The following is a 23207-nucleotide window of genomic DNA, read 5'->3' on the forward strand; positions in this document are numbered from 1 at the left end:
TGTTTTCATGTTTAAAAAGAAAACAAATATTTTAAAAAAGCGTTGCATTTTTAGGTCTAAAGTAATAAAAGATCTATATATATATATATATATATGAAAATGCTAAGCATTAAAATGTGTCCAACGAGTTTTCATGCTACCATGCACTACCGTTTGCTTGAGCTCACACTTTTTTTAAAATGCTGGTGCACAATGCATGTCTAGATATGCTTAATTTGCCTATACCCAGTAAAAGATGAAAAGTTAAAGTGATATTAATTCTATAATTTACTGTTCTTTTCAGGATGTTGCTGCAGACTGTGATATCAAATGCATGCCAACCTTCCATTTCTACAAGAAGGGCGAAAAGGTATGTTTCTTTGTCACTTGTCTGGTGCATATGAATAGATTATTCATTTGAATCATATGGATACAGAAAACCTTAGAGGGATTACAAAAATAAATGACTAATCTAAAAGGACTTCATTGTTAGTTTTCTGTTTTCCTAAATGGGATCTTATGTGGCAGAAGAGCTGGGAGACTTATCTGTATTAGAGCAGTAGTCTTGTATATTAGTTGTATACACTGTTCATCTCCATTTCTCAAAAACCCACAAAATCCCAGGTATGAAAAATGTTGCTTCTTGTGTTGTGCATTAAAGTGAAAGTAAATCCTAGCGTTTTACAAACGCTAGGATTGACTATTGAAACAAATAAAGGGACTTTCATTCATAAAGTATAAGATACTTCATGCAGAAAGCTCCTTTATTTGTTTCAATTGATCGCCATTCTTAGCTGCTACGGCAGCCCATGGCTAAAAAAATGTTTTGCTAAGAGGGGATGTTTTCACCTCTTAGCCAATAGCCGTGCGGTAAATCCGACTTGGCGCCCATGGGAGCCGGATTTACCGCACGGCTATTGGCTAAGAGGTGAAAACATCACCTCTTAGCCGAATTTTTTTTTTACCCGTGGACTGCTGTAGGAGCTAAGAGTGGCAATCGACTGAAACAAAAAAAAAGTCCCCTTTATTTGTTTCAATAGTCAATCCTAGCGTTTGTACAACGCTAGGATTGACTTTCACTTTAACTCAGTCATAGATTCTCACCTTTGCTTTGGTAGAGAAATTCTTTAAATCTAGATTCTTAATGGTACTTGACAACTGGAGTTGAAGATCACTAAAGTAAAGCATGTGTGTGAAAAAGATTTTACATAGTTTACTATTAATAAGTCTACACATTCTACATCAAAATGTTTTATAAACTAATTAAAAAATAACTCTTAAACAAAATAAAAACTGGCTATTTTTCTTCACTAAATGGATAGATATGTTGATCAAATCATTTTATCAAGAAGTCAGTTGGGATATCAGTACATTTTCTGGTAGTATTCCCCTGACACTCCCTTGGTCTGCAATCATGGTCATTGGTCAATCATGATTGAAATAGAGCATATGAATTTAAACTATTTTAAAATTTCTCAGTAGTGCATTGCAGCTTCTGAGCATACCAAGGTATGCTCTTTAACAAAGGTTACGAGAACTAAACAAATTAAATAATAAAAGTAATTTGGAAAGTTGTTTTATATTCAAGCTCTACCTGAATTACGAAAAAAATAATTTTGATATTACTGACACTTTAAGAGTTTTATTGATTTTTTATAAATAAAGGGACATGAAAACCAACATGTTTATTTTATGACTTTAAATGCATTTCTTTTATCAAATTTGCTTCATTCTTTTGGTATCTTTTGGTGAAAGAGCAGCAATAGAAGTAAATTGGAAAGTTGTTTAAACAGAATGCTTTATCTAACTCTTGAATGAAAAAATGTTGACTTTACTGTCCCTTTAAATAGAATAACAAATAGAGCCCTGTTTGCAAGGCTATAATATATGAGCTATCCTCATGTATAAGTAAGAAAGAATGTCATTTTTCCTGAAGTGTTTCATCTGTGATATAGAAGTGAAATGCAAATATAGTGGTTAAAACAACTTTTCTCTTGTAAGGTGTATCTAGTCCACGGATCATCCATTACTTGTGGGATATTCTCCTTCCCAACAGGAAGCTGCAAGCGGATCACCCACAGCAGAGCTGCTATATAGCTCCTCCCCTAACTGCCATATCCAGTCATTCTCTTGCAACTCTCAACAAGCATGGAGGTAGTAAGAGGAAAGTGGTGAAATGTAGCTGTTATCTTGCTTCAATCAAAAGTTTTTTTTTTTTTTTTTTTTTTTTAACTTTTTATTGAAAGGTTCAGAAGCATACAGTATTCAATAACGAGATATACAGTTATAGCTTTGCTTCACATTATCTACTTATACTTTTAACACATTATTAACAAATAAACTGCAGAAAAGAATTCCTGGTTATCAAGATTTAAAAAAAAAAAAAGGAGAAAGGAGAACCCAGAGCGTATATGTACTTGTGTTTGAATGGTTAATTGAAATTTTTGCATTCCATTTCTAAGCTGGTATCTGAGACTACAAATTACCCTACTGTGGTCACTGAGGTTCTCGGCTACCACTCTCACTTTGTGTCTAGTCAGGTATTCCTGTACTCGTCCCATATAAATCGTATTGAGTCTAAGTCGTCTATTCAGTTAGTCAGCTTAAAGTGGTATTTCTCTAATGTAAGTGCATGTGTTACTGCAGCTTTCCATACCTCCACTGAAGGAAGGTCTGGCTTCTTCCAGTTTAAAGGTATCAATTTTTTCCCTGAATTAACCATAATTGTCAAAAGCGTTAGTCTAAATTTACAAGTTACTTTAGGGAATGAGTTAAAAAGAAAAGTCCAGATGTTTAGTGGTAAGGGCAATTGCAAAACTCTCTCAATTTCTCTTTTGATTGCCTCCCAATAATCTTTTGCTATTGGGCATTGCCACCAGATATGATATGGTGTGCCCCTTTCCTGACAACCCCACCAGCACATATCTGAAACTGTGGGGAAAATTTGGAGTAGGCGTACTGGTGTATAATACCACCTGCACATCAGTTTCAAATTCATCTCTTGGATAGAGATGGATGAAGAAGCTTTACTCATACGTGTGAATATGTCACACCATGTCTGTCTAGACATCGAGCTTTCTGATTCCTTCTCCCATGCACTGACATAAGATGGCAGCATTTTAGAGTATGTAGCTAAGATTTGTTTATGCGTGAGGGACAATATTCCCCGATTTGGTAGAGGGTTGATACATATATTCTCGAATGGGGTGAGAGATCGAGTTAGATGTGCTTTGAACGGGTGTGTGGTGAGAAAGTGGGATATTTGTAAATACGCAAGCCAATCTTGAAATCTAGGGCCGTGTTTAGCAATAATTTCTTCTTGCGATTTCGGTTTTCCTGCTGTGTAGAATTCACAAACAGGGAGAGATTCTCGTATACTTAAGGGATAGTCCCCTCTCTTTATGAGATTAAGTGGATGGAGAGCATTCCCCACTAGTGGGGTCAGTGGGGAATATGTTGAGGAAATGTGTGAATGTTTCTTAATAATCTTGTCCCAACATCTGTAAGTTTCCCATGTCGATGTGGCTACAGTTTTTGGAAGTGCTCTTTGACTGGGAGGGAGCCAGCAGAAGCCTCCTAGTGGAGCATTGTTAGCTAACTGATGTTCTAGCTGAACCCATTCTTTATTGACTGCATTCTTACACCAGTCAACAATTCTGGTCAGAAAGGTTGCCTGCCTGTAGTGTTGTAAATTCGGAGCCCCCATACCTCCCAATTCTCTTGGACGATAAAGCGTTGCTGTTGCTATTCGTGGGCGTTTATTTGCCCATATAAACTTGGTTAGCATTTTTTGTATCTGATAAATTGTTTGTTCAGGGAGGGGAATAGGCAAGGTTTGCATATAATACAACATTTTGGGTAATATGACCATTTTGATCGCGTTAAGTCTACCAAGCCAAGAAAGGAATTTATTATTCCAAGCTCTTAGCAATGAGGACACATGTAGTTTAAGTGAGTTATAGTTAAGTAGTAGAATATCAGGGACATTAGGAGAGATATGTACCCCAAGGTACTTGATCGCTTTATCTTGGATTATGAATTGAAATTGCTGTTGCAGGGTTTTTACTGCTGCTGGCTCTAAGTTAATACTCAGCAATTCAGATTTAGATATATTTATGTTGAAATTGGAGTAGAGGCCATACTCCTGTATCAAATGAATAAGGGCGGGGACTGACTTGCTAGGGTGTGTTAGTGTGGTAAATATGTCATCTGCATACATCGTAATTTTGTATTCCGACTGCCCTATCCGATGCCCTGTTATGTGTTCGTTATCCCTAACATATGAGGCTAATACTTCCATGGATAACACAAAAAGTAGTGGGGATAGGGGGCAGCCTTGCATCGTACCATTTGTTATTTGGAAGGGGTCTGAGACTGAGTCATTGAGTTTAACTTTTGCTTGAGGGGTATTATATAATGAAAATATCTTCCCAATTCTTGATCAAACCCAAATTTAGATAAAACCTGCTTTAAAAAGTTCCAACTGAGCCTGTCAAAGCCTTTCTCCGCATCCATTGAAATGAATGCGGAGGGTGTGTGCATGCGGTGAGCATGTTCCATTATCGGCAAAAGTTTAGTAGTGTTGTCTCGTGTCTCTCGTGTCGGAGTGAAACCGGCCTGATTAATGTGGACTATTTGGGGGAGGACTTTATTAATACGTGCTGTTAATATTTTGGCATATAATTTTATGTCCACGTTCAGCAATGAGATTGGACGGAAATTTGCTGGGGTGTCTGGAGACTTCCCTGGTTTAGGGACTACTGAGATTTGTGCCTCTAGCATAGAGGGAGGAAACGGGTTATTGCCTGTAACCTCATTAAAGAGGGGTGTTAGGTGGGGTATTAGGTTTTGGGAGAAGAGCTTATAATATTTTGATGAGAAGCCATCTGGGCCCGGGCTCTTCCCATTTTGTAATGTGCTAATCGCATGCTGTATTTCATGCGCCGTGATAGATTTCTTTAAATCTTGCAATTGGTCTAGTGTGATTTTGGGAATCTTACACTTTGCTACATATGACGTGAGATTTGTGAGATGTTCCTCTGAGGGAGGCGTTTTGGAGATGTTATATAGATTAATATAATATTCCCTAAAACTATCTAGTATTTCTTTTGTTGTGGTAAGAGGACTCTGACATTGTGGTTTTCGTATCTCGTAAATATATGACTTAAACCGCTTCTTTTTTAGTGCCCTCGCTAGCAGTTTGCCTGCTCTATTGCTCTCATAATAAAACATGCTATTTGTTTTCCGTTGTAGGTTATGGTACTCTATATCTAAAAAACTGTCTAGGGCTGTACGGGCTGTTTGATATTTCTGAAACATTTCTAAATTATTTGGATCTTGTTTTATTGCCAGGTCTAATCGAGAAAATTCATCTGCCAAGTCTTTATATTGTTGCCTCATATGACGCTGTCTCTGGGCTTTTAATTTTATCAGTTCCCCTCGCAATACACTTTTATGTGCCTCCCAAATCATATAGTTATTATTTATAGAATTTACATTGTGCGTAAAATATTCTGTGATCAGTGCTGATATCTTCGATTGGGTGTCCGGGTCATTCAGTAAAGTGTCATCTAACTTCCAAAGAAACACATCTGACTGCGTTTCTGGCCAAGAAAATTTTAATTTTACTGCCGAATGGTCTGACCATGCTGTTGGGGAAATATCACAACTATGCACATTAGGGAGGCCTTTCTGATTAGTGAAAATATAGTCTAATCTGCTATGTGTCTTGTTGGGGCTAGAATAAAAAGTGTAATCCTTTGTATCTGGGTGAATAAGACGCCAAAGGTCATATAGATTAAGGTCTTTTAGGTTTCTCCACAATGTTGTAGTAGTTTTTCTTTCATGTAATTAGCAAGAGTCCATGAGCTAGTGACGTATGGGATATACATTCCTACCAGGAGGGGCAAAGTTTCCCAAACCTCAAAATGCCTATAAATACACCCCTCACCACACCCACAATTCAGTTTTACAAACTTTGCCTCCTATGGAGGTGGTGAAGTAAGTTTGTGCTAGATTCTACGTTGATATGCGCTCCGCAGCAAGTTGGAGCCCGGTTTTCCTCTCAGCGTGCAGTGAATGTCAGAGGGATGTGAGGAGAGTATTGCCTATTTGAATGCAGTGATCTCCTTCTACGGGGTCTATTTCATAGGTTCTCTGTTATCGGTCGTAGAGATTCATCTCTTACCTCCCTTTTCAGATCGACGATATACTCTTATTTATATACCATTACCTCTGCTGATTTTCGTTTCAGTACTGGTTTGGCTTTCTACAAACATGTAGATGAGTGTCCTGGGGTAAGTAAATCTTATTTTCTGTGACACTCTAAGCTATGGTTGGGCACTTTATTTATAAAGTTCTAAATATATGTATTCAAACATTTATTTGCCTTGACTCAGAATGTTCAACATTCCTTATTTTCAGACAGTCAGTTTCATATTTGGGATAATGCATTTGAATCAATCATTTTTTCTTACCTTAAAAATTTGACTTTTTTTCCCTGTGGGCTGTTAGGCTCGCGGGGGCTGAAAATGCTTCATTCTATTGCGTCATTCTTGGCGCGGACTTTTTTGGCGCAAAAAATCTTTTCTGTTTCCGGTGTCATACGTGTCGCCGGAAGTTGCGTCATTTTTTGACGTCCTTTTGCACCAAAAATGTCGGCGTTCCGGATATGGCGTCATTTTTGGCGCCAAAAAGCATTTAGGCGCCAAACAATGTGGGCGTATTATTTGGCGCCAAAAAATATGGGCGTCGCTTTTGTCTCCACATTATTTCAGTCTCATTTTTTCTTTGCTTCTGGTTACTAGAAGCTTGTTTATTGGCATTTTTTCCCATTCCTGAAACTGTCATTTAAGGAATTTGATCAATTTTGCTTTATATGTTGCTTTTTCTCTTACATATTGCAAGATGTCTCACGTTGCATCTGAGTCAGAAGATACTTCAGGAAAATCGCTGTCTAGTGCTGGAACTACCAAAGCTAAGTGTATCTGCTGTAAACTTTTGGTAGCTATTCCTCCGGCTGTTGTTTGTATTAATTGTCATGACAAACTTGTTAAAGCAGATAATATTTCCTTTAGTAATGTACCATTGCCTGTTGCAGTTCCCTCAACATGTAAGGTGCAGAATGTTCCTGATAACATAAGAGATTTTGTTTCTGAATCCATCAAGAAGGCTATGTCTGTTATTTCTCCTTCTAGTAAACATAAAAAATCTTTTAAAACTTCTCTCTCTACAGATGAATTTTTAAATGAACATCATCATTCTGATTCTGATGACTCTTCTGGTTCAGAGGATTCTGTCTCAGAGATTGATGCTGATAAATCTTCATATTTATTTAAAATGGAATTTATTCGTTCTTTACTTAAAGAAGTACTAATTGCTTTAGAAATAGAGGATTCTGGTCCTTTTGATACTAATTCTAAACGTTTAGATAAGGTATTTAAATCTCCTGTGATTATTCCAGAAGTTTTTCCTGTTCCTAATGCTATTTCTGAAGTAATTTCCAGAGAATGGGATAAATTGGGTAATTAATTTACTCCTTCTAAACGTTTTAAGCAATTATATCCTGTGCCGTCTGACAGATTAGAATTTTGGGACAAAATCCCTAAAGTCGATGGGGCTATTTCTACCCTTGCTAAACGTACTACTATTCCTACGTCAGATGGTACTTCGTTTAAAGATCCTTTAGATAGGAAAATTGAATCCTTTCTAAGAAAAGCTTATCTGTGTTCAGGTAATCTTCTTAGACCTGCTATATCTTTGGCTGATGTTGCTGCAGCTTCAACTTTTTGGTTGGAGACTTTAGCACAACAAGTAACAGATCATGATTCTCATAATATTATTATTATTCTTCAGCATGCTAATAATTTTATCTGTGATGCCATTTTTGATATTATCAGAGTTGATGTCAGGTTTATGTCTCTAGCTATTTTAGCTAGAAGAGCTTTATGGCTTAAAACTTGGAATGCTGATATGGCTTCTAAATCAACTCTACTTTCCATTTCTTTCCAGGGTAACAAATTATTTGGTTCTCAGTTGGATTCCATTATCTCAACTGTTACTGGTGGGAAAGGAACTTTTTTACCACAGGATAAAAAATCTAAGGGTAAAAACAGGGCTAATAATCGTTTTCGTTCCTTTCATTTCAACAAAGAACAAAAGCCTGTTCCTTCATCCTCAGGAGCAGTTTCAGTTTGGAAACCATCTCCAGTCTGGAATAAATCCAAGCCTTCTAGAAAGGCAAAGCCTGCTTCTAAGTCCACATGAAGGTGCGGCCCTCATTCCAGCTCAGCTGGTAGGGGGCAGGTTATGTTTTTTCAAAGAAATTTGGATCAATTCTGTTCACAATCTTTGGATTCAGAACATTGTTTCAGAAGGGTACAGAATTGGTTTCAAGATGAGACCTCCTGCAAAGAGATTTTTTCTTTCCCGTGTCCCAGTAAATCCAGTGAAAGCTCAAGCATTTCTGAATTGTGTTTCAGATCTAGAGTTGGCTGGAGTAATTATGCCAGTTCCAGTTCTGGAACAGGGGATGGGGTTTTATTCAAATCTCTTCATTGTACCAAAGAAGGAGAATTCCTTCAGACCAGTTCTGGATCTAAAAATATTGAATCGTTATGTAAGGATACCAACGTTCAAAATGGTAACTGTAAGGACTATCTTGCCTTTTGTTCAGCAAGGGCATTTTATGTCCACAATAGATTTACAGGATGCATATCTGCATATTCCGATTCATCCAGATCATTATCAGTTCCTGAGATTCTCTTTTCTGGACAAGCATTACCAGTTTGTGGCTCTGCCGTTTGGCCTAGCTACAGCTCCAAGAATTTTTACAAAGGTTCTCGGTGCCCTTCTGTCTGTAATCAGAGAACAGGGTATTGTGGTATTTCCTTATTTGGACGATATCTTGGTACTTGCTCAGTCTTTACATTTAGCAGAATCTCATACGAATCGACTTGTGTTGTTTCTTCAAGATCATGGTTGGAGGATCAATTCACCAAAAAGTTCATTGATTCCTCAGACAAGGGTAACCTTTCTGGGTTTCCAGATAGATTCAGTGTCCATGACTCTGTCTTTAACAGACAAGAGACGTCTAAAATTGATTTCAGCTTGTCGAAACCTTCAGTCACAATCATTCCCTTCGGTAGCCTTATGCATGGAAATTCTAGGTCTTATGACTGCTGCATCGGACGCGATCCCCTTTGCTCGTTTTCACATGCGACCTCTTCAGCTCTGTATGCTGAATCAATGGTGCAAGGATTACACAAAGATATCTCAATTAATATCTTTAAAACCGATTGTACGACACTCTCTAACGTGGTGGACAGATCACCATCGTTTAATTCAGGGGGCTTCTTTTGTGCTTCCGACCTGGACTGTAATTTCAACAGATGCAAGTCTCACAGGTTGGGGAGCTGTGTGGGGATCTCTGGCGGCACAAGGAGTTTGGGAATCTCAGGAGGTGAGATTACCGATCAATATTTTGGAACTCCGTGCAATTTTCAGAGCTATTCAGTCTTGGCCTTTTCTGAAGAGAGAATCGTTCATTTGTTTTCAGACAGACAATGTCACTACTGTGGCATACATCAATCATCAAGGAGGGACTCACAGTCCTCTGGCTATGAAAGAAGTATCTCGAATTCTGGTTTGGGTGGAATCCAGCTCCTGTCTAATCTCTGCGGTTCATATCCCAGGTATAGACAATTGGGAAGCGGATTATCTCAGTCGCCAAACGTTGCATCCGTACGAATGGTCTCTTCACCCAGAGGTATTTCTTCAGATTGTTCAAATGTGGGAGCTTCCAGAAATAGATCTGATGGCGTCTCATCTAAACAAGAAACTTCCCAGGTATCTGTCCAGATCCCGGGATCCTCAGGTGGAAGCAGTGGATGCATTATCACTTCCTTGGAAGTATCATCCTGCTTATATCTTTCCGCCTCTAGTTCTTCTTCCAAGAGTAATCTCCAAGATTCTGAAGGAATGCTCGTTTGTTCTGCTGGTAGCTCCGGCATGGCCTCACAGGTTTTGGTATGCGGATCTTGTCCGGATGGCCTCTTGCCATCCGTGGACTCTTCCGCTACGACCAGACCTTCTGTCGCAAGGTCCTTTTTTCCATCAGGATCTCAAATCCTTAAATTTAAAGGTATGGAGATTGAACGCTTGATTCTTGGTCAAAGAGGTTTCTCTGACTCTGTGATTAATACTATGTTACAGGCTCGTAAATCTGTATCCAGAGAGATATATTATAGAGTCTGGAAGACTTATATTTCTTGGTGTCTTTCTCATCATTTTTCTTGGCATTCTTTTAGAATTCCGAGAATTTTACAGTTTCTTCAGGATGGTTTAGATAAAGGTTTATCCGCAAGTTCTTTGAAAGGACAAATCTCTGCTCTTTCTGTTCTTTTTCACAGAAAGATTGTTAATCTTCCTGATATTCATTGTTTTGTACAAGCTTTGGTTTGTATAAAACCTGTCATTAAGTCAATTTCTCCTCCTTGGAGTTTGAATTTGGTTCTGGGGGCTCTTCAAGCTCCTCCGTTTGAACCTATGCATTCATTGGACATTAAATTACTTTCTTGGAAAGTTTTGTTCCTTTTGGCCATCTCTTCTGCCAGAAGAGTTTCTGAATTATCTGCTCTTTCTTGTGAGTCTCCTTTTCTGATTTTTCATCAGGATAAGGCAGTGTTGCGAACTTCTTTTGAATTTTTACCTAAAGTTGTGAATTCTAACAACATTAGTAGGGAAATTGTGGTTCCTTCATTATGTCCTAATCCTAAGAATTCTAAGGAGAAATCATTCCATTCTTTGGATGTTGTTAGAGCTTTGAAATATTATGTTGAAGCTACTAAGTCTTTCCGAAAGACTTCTAGTTTATTTGTTATCTTTTCTGGTTCTAGAAAAGGCCAGAAAGCTTCTGCCATTTCTTTGGCATCTTGGTTGAAATCTTTAATTCATCTTGCCTATGTTGAGTCAGGTAAATCTCCGCCTCAAAGGATTACAGCTCATTCTACTAGGTCAGTTTCTACTTCCTGGGTGTTTAGGAATGAATCTTCGATTGATCAGATTTGCAAAGCAGCAACTTGGTCCTCTTTGCATACTTTTACTAAATTCTACCATTTTGATGTATTTTCTTCTTCTGAAGCAGTTTTTGGTAGAAAAGTACTTCAGGCAGCGGTTTCAGTTTGAATCTTCTGCTTATGTTTTTCATTAAACTTTATTTTGGGTGTGGATTATTTTCAGCATGAATTGGCTGTCTTTATTTTATCCCTCCCTCTCTAGTGACTTTTGCGTGGAAAGATCCACATCTTGGGTAATCATTATCCCATACGTCACTAGCTCATGGACTCTTGCTAATTACATGAAAGAAAACATAATTTATGTAAGAACTTACCTGATAAATTCATTTCTTTCATATTAGCAAGAGTCCATGAGGCCCGCCCTTTTTTTGGGGTGGTTATGATTTTTGTATAAAGCACAATTATTCCAATTCCTTATTTTATATGCTTTTGCACTTTTTTATCACCCCACTTCTTGGCTATTCGTTAAACTGAATTGTGGGTGTGGTGAGGGGTGTATTTATAGGCATTTTGAGGTTTGGGAAACTTTGCCCCTCCTGGTAGGAATGTATATCCCATACGTCACTAGCTCATGGACTCTTGCTAATATGAAAGAAATTAATTTATCAGGTAAGTTCTTACATAAATTATGTTTTTTGGATACCATTATTTTAGGATTGGAACTATCTTTATAGGGCTGGAGGGGAAAATTCAGATCTCCTGCTAGAAACACTGGACCCACTGCCAAATCTAATGTTTTCTTAAACATAGCGTGGAAGAAAGAATTTTGCTTGGTATTTGGCGCGTATACATTCACTAACGTTATGGGTCTTCCATACAATAATCCAGTTAGGCCTAAAAATCTACCTTCCTTGTCTTTACTGATATGTGAAGTAAGACAAGGAAGGTAAGACTTCCTCTGGTACTCCTCTAATTCTAATGTTTTTCCGCCTACTGCGGTTTTCCATGTCCTCCATTTTTTCTTGGAGGGTTTGAATGACATCCTGCTGAGTATTGACCTGTTCAGTTAAGATTTGGACTTCTTCCCTCAATTGGTCATGGTTGCTTTCTAGCAATTCGACTTGAAAACCAAGAGTGTGGATGTCTTGAGATAAGGTAGCCAGTTCTTCCCTGATACACGTACGGACTATGTCCGCTATATCTTGCTTTGATGGTAGATTACTTAAGAAAGATGCTTGCATTTGTGGCTCAGAAGTTATCATCATGGTTTTGGGTTGGGAGCTTTGGGAAGGTGTAGGTGATTGTGCTCCTGGGTTGGCTTCACTATGTAATGGTTCCATTGCGTCTGCAGCCTGCAAGTATGAGGTCATGGTGAGAGTTTTCATGGGTGTCTGCTTAGTTGTCTTATCAGTTCTAATGTTGCGTCTTGCCGCCATGTTTATTACTGAGGATTCTCAGGAAGTATTTCTATTACTGTATGCACTGCAGAGTTCTGTCACGTTATATCACTATTTGCTATGTCCAGAATAATATTTATAGTTGTAAATAACTGCAAATCTCTACCGCTGATGCGTCTGTACTTCTATACTTAACACCCCAGATGCAAAGATTCGTGCTTCAAGGAAACCTTTCTTTACTTTTACTTCCTTTCATGCTGTTTTCATTTCCCCAACTTTGTCAGTGATATTCTCCCTTTACGTGCCTTTCCCTCGTATAATACCCGCTGCATATATGTGTGTTTAAGTGCTTAGCAGCTAGCGGGTCTTTCAGTCTTTTTAGCAGAGATAGTGATATGTATATCGTAGCGGTTAACTGTTTTGCCTGCACTATGTTACCAGCCACCGGTATTAGAAGGGCTCACCTTTGCCACATGTTCCGTTCTATGTAGCGATAGCCTGTCAGCTTCCTGGTTCATCTGTTAATGTGGCCGTTCTATTGGGGTTCTTGGTTTGACAGTGCTGCTCGCTACGCTGCAGGCTCAAGAATAGGCCTCTGGTGGCGCTTCAATTCCACTTCCGCTATGGCGCAGTTACTTTTGAAGTGCATCTAGATAAATCTTCTAAACATCCACCGGCGTGTCATATCTTGTTGCAAAGGGGCTCATCTTTAAGCCTAGATGTTTAGATTGCTTCTTCTTGTCTTCTTTTGAAGTTTTTCAAATATCCACCTAGAATAAACTTAACATTTCAGGGCATAATGCACGGAGCTCCGGTTTTACACTGCTCTCATGGCAGCTTCCGGCTCCGCCCCCCCAAAAGTTTGTTATTTTTAAATGGTACCGGAGTTGTACTATTTTGTCCCAGGCAGAAAAATAGAAGAATCTGCCTGTGATTTCTATGATCTTAGCAGGTTGTAACTAAGATTCATTGCTGTTCTCACACATGACTGAAGAGAGAGGTAATTTCAGCGGGGGAATGGCGTGCAGGTTATCCTGCTATGAGGTATGTGCAGTTAAGATTTTTTCTAGAAGATGTGAATGCTAGAAAATGCTGCTGATACCAAATTTATGTAAGGTAAGCCTGAATACAGTGATTTAATAGCGACTGGTATCATACTTACTTTCTGAGGTAATACTCTTTTATATTTACAATATAAAACGTTTGCTGGCATGTTTAAACGTTTTTATATATACTTTGGTGATAAAACTTTATTGGGGCCTAGTTTTTTCCACATGGCTGGCTCAAATTTGCCTAGAAACAGTTTCCTGAGGCTTTCCACTGTGTTACTATGAGTGGGAGGGGCCTAATTTAGCGCTTTTTTTTGCGCAGTAACTTTTACAGACTGAGACATCCAGCTTCCTCCAGGAGTCCCCTGAATGCTATAGGACATCTCTAAAGGGCTCTTAGGCTTTCCAAAATCGGTTGTTGGGGAAGGTAGGCCCACAGCAAGGCTGTGGCAGTTGGTGTGACTGTTAAAAAACGTTTATATCGGGGTTTTTTATCTGTTTTTTTAACTAAGGGGTTAATCATCCATTTGCAAATGGGTGCAATGCTCTGTTAGCTTATTATACACACTGTAAAAATTTTGTTTGATTTACTGCCTTTTTTCACTGTTTTTCAAATTCTGACAAAATTTGTTTCTCTTAAAGGCACAGTACCGTTTCTTATATTTGCTTGTTAACTTGATTTAAAGTGTTTTACAAGCTTGCAAGTCTCATTGCTAGTCTGTACAAACATGTCTGACATAGAGGAAACTCCTTGTTCATTATGTTTAAAAGCCATGGTGGAACCCCCTCTTAGAATGTGTACCAAATGTACTGATTTCACTTTAAGCAATAAAGATCATATTCTGTCTTTAAAAAATTTATCACCAGAGGAATCTGACGAGGGGGAAGTTATGCCGACTAACTCTCCCCACGTGTCAGATCCTTTGACTCCCGCTCAAGGGACTCACGCTCAAATGGCGCCAAGTTAATCCAGGGCACCCATAGCGTTTACTTTACAAGACATGGCGGCAGTCATGGATAATACACTGTCAGCGGTATTAGCCAGACTACCTGAATTTAGAGGAAAGCGAGATAGCTCTGGAGTTAGACGAAATACAGAGCATACTGACGCTTTAAGAGCTATGTCTGATACTGCCTCACAATATGCAGAAGCTGAAGAAGGAGAGCTTCTTTCTGTGGGTGATGTTTCTGACTCAGGGAAGATGATGCAACCTGATTCTGATATTTCTACATTTAAATTTAAGCTTGAACACCTCCGCGTGTTACTCAGGGAGGTTTTAGCTGCTCTGAATGACTGTGATACAATTGCAGTGCCAGAGAAATTGTGTAGACTGGATAAATACTATGCAGTGCCGGTGTGCACTGATGCTTTTCCAATACCTAAAAGGTTACAGAAATTATTACTAAGGAATGGGATAGACCAGGTGTGCCGTTCTCTCCCCCTCCTATTTTTAGAAAAATGTTTCCAATAGACGCCACCACACGGGACTTATGGCAGACAGTTCCTAAGGTGGAGGGAGCAGTTTCTACTCTAGCAAAGCGTACTACTATCCCTGTCGAGGACAGTTGTGCTTTCTTAGATCCAATGGATAAAAAGTTAGAGGGTTACCTTAAGAAAATGTTTATTCAACAAGGTTTTATCCTACAGCCCCTTGCATGCATTGCTCCTGTCACTGCTGCTGCGGCGTTCTGGTTTGAGTCTCTGGAAGAGGCTTTACAGGTAGCGACTCCATTGGATGACATACTTGACAAGCTTAGAGCACTTAAGCTAGCCAATTCTTTTGTTTCTGATGCCATTGTTCATTTGACTAAACTAATGGCTAAGAATTCTGGTTTTGCTATCCAGGCGCGCAGAGCGCTATGGCTTAAATCATGGTCAGCTGACATTACTTCAAAGTCTAAGCTGCTTAACATTCCCTTCAAGGGGCAGACCCTATTCAGGCCTGGTTTGAAGGAGATTATTGCTGATATCACTGGAGGAAAAGGTCATGCCCGTCCAAATTAAGGGCCAAACAGTCTAATTTTCATGCCTTTTGAAACTTCAAGGCAAGTGCGGCATCAACTTCCTCTAATGCAAAACAAGAGGGAACTTTTGCTCAGTCCAAGACGGTCTGGAGACCTAACCAGGCCTGGAACAAAGGTAAGCAGGCCAAAAAGCCTGCTGCTGGGGGGGCGGAGCCAACTGCCGAGCCAGCTAGACGTGTATGCTTGTAGCTCCAGGCTCATAGATAACATTTACTAATTTATTTAGCGTCTACAGAGCCCAAACTTGTTCTAAATTACTCTAAAAGATTAAAGCTACATGTAATATTCATTAGGGGCCGAAGCCAACTCAATCAAGGAGCACAACGCTGAAACCTACCTTTAAGCTACCCCACACAGGCGTTCCGGCTGGAGCCTATATCTCAACAGTATGGAAATTACGGAAGCCCTTACAGTTTGGGAACAACGTACCCAGCAAAGTTTGGATCAACACTTTCGAAGCATGAAGGAGGACCTGATGTCATTGTTGCTAGCACTCACTCCACAGGGAACCCACACGGAGGAGGCCGTAGATCCGACACAACACACCGAGGCTGATAAGACAACAACTGAGCTTGTGCGGGGGATTACCTCTGGCAGTGCCATGCCGCACTCTGAGCTTTACGAGATAGGTCATCTATTGGCTTTTCCCTCTCCACAGCCCATCCAGGTGAAATCGGAACCCGGTGACAATATCACTGCGACAGCAGTGTGCACGCTTGTTATGCCGCCATCTTGGACCTTACATACTTACCCTCCTCCTTTTGCCTATGTTTGGGACGCTGCCTTTGCCCCGGGAAACCACTTCTATGGAGCTATAATGACATCGGCATCGTTGGCGCTGCAGAGCTTGATCAAAATTACTTCGTCAGCAGACGCGCACACAGACACCGGTTCCAGCTTCTTACCGAGATGTCTCCAGTCTCCCAGAGTCGGCACATCACAAACAGATGAGACATACTTCTCCCATAGGGCTAATACGGGAATCGGCTAGAGCTGTGGTATCTCTTTCCCCTTGCTGGGTGGCTTCTCCTGTGTGAGACTTTGCACTGAACTTTTTAAAGAAAGCCTATGCTATGTAAATGTACTCGCACACTCTGCATTAATATTTCCAAAAACTCCGGATCAAGACCCCCCAGCTCTGTATTTGTTTTTACGTTAGCATATCCCTGAGATTTGTTGCTACAAAGCACTCTCTATCCTGTCCTCCTGAATACAGACTTCATTGCGTCTTTTATCTTATATACTCCTGTGGCACTATTTCATAAACCATGCTATTTAGACCTCCATGTTGTCAATGCTGTATCAGGGTTTGTGTGCTGCTCATTTTTACTATGCATTCACCTTGGAACTTCAGGGTTATGGAGGTGATATGTAGATATGTGCCCATGTCTGTGGAGATACGTAAATAATATTTTTACATAACCCTGTGCAACATAAAGTCACTGCTTGAATATAACCTGCCTGTACAGGATATACTATGTAAATACCTTCTTTTGCTGGGCCTTGTTTGCTTAATATAGACTAGAGGGTATGAGTTTAGATGGTTAACCCCTATGATATGCACTTAACACTGTAGATGGCAGGAAGGTCCGCTATCACACCATATTCTCTCACCAGAAGTAGTCAATCTCAGCTCAGATTAAAAGTTATCTTTTATATTAGCTCATAGGTTAAGGGTCACTTCTATAACTACCAATCCATAGAACCCCTAATTCTATCAATACCTCTTCCCGGTTTAAGCCTACATAGAGACTGATAAACTCAAGAAAAGCAGTTTCTCTCTACGCAGTTAACGCCATTTTCTATATGCCTCATCTAGGCTACCGGATTTAACTTGTTCAGGACTATGACATCTATATTACTCTAAATGTGAGCTGTTATAGTCATGTCTGTATTGAGTAACAAGGTACAGCCATTAACTATTAACTATTTACATTACGCTATAGAACAGGTCTTTATTGTATTTGACTTTGCTCAGCCTGCACAAAAACCACTGTATGTTTGGCAACTCTTTAGGTCTTTGCTAATATGATTTTGTCCTCTTTCATATACATATGCAGTATCATATAAGAGGCCTACCACTTTCACCCACTTACGGATTATAAGGAGTTAGAAATAGGCGTTAGTTAATATCAAAGCTTTTACAGCTCGCATAGTTAATACTACTATTATAGTTGAGCACTTTTATAGTTATTTATATTTTGTTGCATATTAGCGTTTTTAACCCTGTGTTGTGCAAATTTTTCTAAAATTATGGGACACGGTTTATATATATATATACTCCTTATAACACCTGCCCCAGCTCCAAAGATACATTGATATAATTCTCTTATGTAACTTTAAACGCCATGCCTACTTGCAACTAGTGTACTACAGTAAATTAAGATAGCCATTAGCACTTTTCCCCTATATATATTATTATGCCTTGGTGCTTATTAACCCTGCTCTGTGTACATCTCCTTCAGACTGTGGGACATGATTTATATATATCCGCCTCTTATACTATCTGCCCCAGCTCTAAAGATAAATTGGTATAACTCTCTCATGCAAGATGACCATTTAATTTTAAACGCCATATCTCCTCGCAACTAGTGTATTATTATCGATTAAAATTGGCATTATCATCTTGCCCCTCGCCATGTACTCCCCCCTTATTAACATTATTTGGCCTCCTCAATTTTAAAAGTGCTCCGCCCTCCCTCCCTTCTCTCCCTTAATTTTTTCTAAGCGGCTCTTGCCCGCTGTATCCCATCACCCCACTCCACTTTTACTAATCCAGCTCATATTGGTCTCATTCTAAAACCCTTCTGGACTCCTATATTTATTTTTTGCCTCTCATGGTAATCCTTCGGGTGGCCAAGAATTCAGATAAGGGTTCTTTTTCTTTATCATCTGATATTTCAGATTACTGAGCTGTGACCATTACACTGTTTTCCAAATAATAAAAAAAAAAAAAAAAAAGAGGTACCTATTATATAGACTCTAATTTATGCTAGACCACATTTCCTGCGCTATCTCACATATTGACTTATGGGACTGTTTCCCCCACTTGATCATACTGTTTCCCAGTGCTTGTCCTTCGACCATTTACATGATATACTATTATGGTTTTAAATACTGTAACCTATTTGTTCATAGATATACAATTACCTTTCTTGGTCTGTATGTAATCAGCTGTTTGATTATCTGAGTCTTATTATGCCATGTATGTTCTTGAGACCTCAATAAAAAATTTTGTTCAAAAAAAAAAAAAAAAAAAAAAAAAAAAAGCCTGCTGCTGCCTCTAAGACAGCATGAAGGAACGGCCCCCTATCCGGTAACGGATCTAGTAGGGGCAGACTTCGCTCTTCGCCCAGGCGTGGGCAAGAGATGTCCAGGATCCCTGGGCGTTGGAAATTATATCCCAGGGATATCTTCTGGACTTCAAGGCTTCCCCCCCAAAAGGGAGATTTCACCTTTCACAATTATCTGCAAACCAGATAAAGAGAGAGGCATTCTTACACTGTGTACAAGACCTCCTAGTTATGGGAGTGATCCATCCAGTTCCAAAGGAGGAACAGGGACAGGGATTTTACTCAAATCTGTTTGTGGTTCCCAAAAAAGAGGGAACCTTCAGACCAATTTTGGATCTAAAGATCTGAAACAAATTCCTCAGAGTTTCATCATTCAAGATGGAGACTATTCGTACCATCCTACCTATGATCCAGGAGGGTCAATACATGACTACAGTGGATTTAAAGGATGCTTATCTTCACATTCCGGTACACAAAGATCATCATCGGTTTCTCAGGTTTGCCTTCCTAGACAGGCATTACCAGTTTGTAGCTCTTCCCTTTGGGTTAGCCACAGCCCCAAGAATTTTTACGAAGGTTCTGGGGTCGCTTCTGGCGGTCCTAAGGCCGCGGGGCATAGCAGTGGCCCCTTATTTAGACAACATCCTGATTCAGGCGTCAAACATCCAAATTGCCAAGTCTCATATGGACATAGTGTTGGCATTTCTGAGGTCGCATGGGTGGAAGGTGAACAAGGAAAAGAGTTCTCTATCCCCCCTCACAAGAGTTTCCTTCCTAGGGACTCTGATAGATTCTGTAGAAATGAAAATTTACCTGACGGAGTCCAGGTTATCAAAACTTCTAAATTCCTGCCGTGTTCTTTATTCCATTCCTTGCCCTTCGGTGGCTCAGTGCATGGAAGTAATCGGCTTAATGGTAGCAGCAATGGATATAATGCCGTTTGCACGCCTACATCTCAGACCGCTGCAACTCTGCATGCTCAGTCAGTGGAATGGGGATTACACAGATTTGTCCCCTCTACTAAATCTGGATCAAGAGACCAGGGATTCTCTTCTCTGGTGGCTATCTCGGGTCCATCTGTCCAAAGGTATGACCTTTCGCAGGCCAGATTGGACAATTGTAACGACAGATGCCAGCCTTCTAGGTTGGGGTGCAGTCTGGAACTCCCTGAAGGCTCAGGGATCGTGGACTCAGGAGGAGTCACTCCTTCCAATAAATATTCTGGAACTGAGAGCGATATTCAATGCTCTTCAGGCTTGGCCTCAGTTAGCAACTCTGAGGTTCATCAGATTTCAGTCGGACAACATCACGACTGTGGCTTACATCAACCATCAAGGGGGAACAAGGAGTAGCGATGTTAGAAGTCTTAAAGATAATTCGCTGGGCAGAGATTCACTCTTGCCACCTATCAGCTATCCATATCCCAGGTGTAGAGAACTGGGAGGCGGATTTTCTAAGTCGTCAGACTTTTCATCCGGGGGAGTGGGAACTCCATCCGGAGGTGTTTGCACAATTGATTCATCGTTGGGGCAAACCAGAACTGGATCTCATGGCGTCTCGCCAGAACGCCAAGCTTCCTTGTTACGGATCCAGGTCCAGGGACCCCAAGGCAATGCTGATAGATGCTCTAGCAGTGCCTTGGTCCTTCAACCTGGCTTATGTGCTTCCACCGTTTCTTCTGCTCCCTCGTCTGATTGCCAAAATCAAGCAGGAGAGAGCATCGGTGATCTTGATAGCGCCTGCGTGGCCACGCAGGACTTGGTATGCAGATCTGGTGGACATGTCATCCTTTCCACCATGGACTCTGCCGCTGAGACAGGACCTTCTACTTCAAGGTCCTTTCAACCATCCAAATCTAATTTCTCTGAGGCTGACTGCCTGGAGATTGAACGCTTGATTTTATCAAAGCGTGGTTTCTCAGAGTCAGTCATTGATACCTTGATTCAGGCACGAAAGCCTGTCACCAGGAAGATCTATCATAAGATATGGCGTAAATATCTTTATTGGTGTGAATACAAGGGCTACTCATGGAGTAAGGTCAGGATTCCCATGATATTATCTTTTCTCTAAGAAGGATTGGAGAAAGGATTGTCAGCTAGTTCCTTAAAGGGACAGATTTCTGCACTATCCTTTTGCACAAGCGTCTGGTGGATGTCCCAGACATTCAGGCATTTTGTAAGGCTTTAGTTAGAATCAAACCTGTGTTTAAACCTGTTGCTCTACCTTAGAGCTTAAATTTGGTTCTTAAAGTTCTTCAGGGGGTTCCGTTTGAACCTCTTCATTCCATAGATATAAAACTTTTATCTTGGAAAGTTCTTTTTTTGGTAGCTATTTCCTCGGCTCGTAGAGTTTCTGAGTTATCTGCCTTACAATGTGATTCCATCCACGCAGATAAGGTAGTTCTGCGTACCAAACCTGGGTTTTTACCTCAGGTGGTATCTAATAAGAATATCAATCAAGAGATTGTTGTTCCGTCTTTGTGTCCTAATCCTTCTTCAAAGAAGGAACATCTATTACACAATCTGGACGTGGTTCGTGCTTTAAAGTTTTACTTACAAGCTACTAAAGATTTTCGTCAAACATCTGCTTTGTTTGTTGTCTACTCTGGACAGAGGAGAGGTCAAAAGGCTTCGGCAACCTCTCTTTCTTTTTGGCTAAGAAGCATAATCCGCTTAGCCTATGAGACTGCTGGCCAGCAGCCTCCAGAAAGGATTACAGCTCCACATGGGCCTTTAATAATGAGGCTTCTGTTGAACAGATTTGCAAGGTGGTGACTTGGTCTTAGCTTCATACTTTTTCAAAATTCTACAAATTTGATACTTTTGCTTCTTCGGAGGCTATTTTTGGGAGAAAGGTTTTACAGGCAGTGGTACCTTCCGTTTAAGTACCTGCCTTGTCCCTCCCTTCATCCGTGTACTTTAGCTTTAGCTTTGGTATTGGTATCCCACAAGTAATGGATGATCCGTGGACTGGATACACCTTACAAGAGAAAACATAATTTATGCTTACCTGATAAATTTATTTCTTTTGTGGTGTATCCAGTCCACGGCCCGCCCTGTCATTTTAAGGCAGGTATTTTTTAATTTTAAACTACAGTCACCACTGCACCCTATGGTTTCTCCTTTCTCTGCTTGTTTTCGGTCGAATGACTGGATATGGCAGTTAGGGGAGGAGCTATATAGCAGCTCTGCTGTGGGTGATCCTCTTGCAACTTCCTGTTGGGAAGGAGAATATCCCACAAGTAATGGATGATCCGTGGACTGGATACACCACAAGATAAATAAATGTATCAGGTAAGCATAAATTATGTTTTTTGTTTTAAATTTACAAGCATTAGCTACGTTCTTACAAATGTAATGTGATCTAGTATTTGTGGGTAGCTAATTGTTGTGAGTGCATACACATACTGATAGCATGGTCAATATGCATCATTATGAGGCATGGCTGTACAGCTTCAGGTAGAACTTGGGATCTCTTTGTTAGTCCATTGAGGTGTGTGCTGTTTCACTAACTACACCATAACTCCTCGTCTGGTAGTTTTGTGCTACATAGACAGCCCAGTACACTATTGGTTTTGAGTGAAAAATTTAAGAGCATTTTGACAGATGGAATCAACTTTTAATTTCTACCTTAAAGGGACATCAACCCCAACAAAATTATTTCATGATTCAGACAGAGAATACAATTTTAAACAACATTCAAATTTACTTCTATTATCTAATTTGCTTCATTCTTTAGATATCCTGTGTTAAAGAAATAGCAATGCACATGGGTGAGCCAATCACATAAGGCAAATATGTGCAGCCACCAATCAGAAGCTACTGAGCCTATGTAGATATGCTTTTCAGGAAAGATTATCAAGAGAATGAAGCAAATTAGATAATAGAAGTAAATTAGAACTTTGTTAAAAATTGTATTCTCTATCTGAATCATTAAAGAAAATGTTGGGGTTTAATGTCCCTTTAAAGACAAATCCAATGTTTCTCCCCCTAATAAACTATCTTGCTTTATTACAGGTACATGATTTCAGTGGAGCCAATCAGAACACTTTGGAGCAGAAGGTTGTGGAACTGAAATAAATTAAGATTTTATTTTCCCTTTTGTTTGTTTTTTAAGAAAAAAAATATAAATCCTCTTCAATTGTACCATTATACCTTAACAATGTATACATTAGCAATATAGTATGCCTATATACAGTATACAAAAAATAGCCTATTAACCAATAGAAGTTATTAGCTGTTAAAAAACTTTTCTTTATTATGGATTGCTCTCTGTGCTCTTAACATACTTGAATATACATAATAAAATGGATTGTTCAAACAGATCTCTCCGTGGGTGTGTGGTGTGTCATATTTTTTTTTAATACATTTTGCAAATAATTAATCTATCTTCTCAATAGTTTAATATTTGCCTCTTTTCACGCACATTTGCATAGCTTTTATGCTTGTG

The 23207-nt window shown here is 39.7% G+C and overlaps 1 protein-coding gene across 1 annotated transcript in view; it reads left to right on the forward strand.

Moving 5' to 3' along the window:
• The window catches only part of TXN (thioredoxin), a 61066-nt gene extending 37984 nt beyond the window's left edge, over positions 1–23082 (forward strand). Inside the window, exons 4-5 of the mRNA XM_053702673.1 lie at positions 284–349; positions 22775–23082. Coding sequence (XP_053558648.1) covers positions 284–349; positions 22775–22837 — 129 coding nt within the window. The 3' untranslated portion in view covers positions 22838–23082. The remainder of the gene's footprint in view (positions 1–283; positions 350–22774) is intronic.
• Positions 23083–23207: the final 125 nt, after the last annotated feature.

The sequence above is a fragment of the Bombina bombina genome, chromosome 2 (genome assembly GCF_027579735.1).
Source record: "Bombina bombina isolate aBomBom1 chromosome 2, aBomBom1.pri, whole genome shotgun sequence".
NCBI classification, from domain to species: Eukaryota; Metazoa; Chordata; class Amphibia; order Anura; family Bombinatoridae; genus Bombina; species Bombina bombina.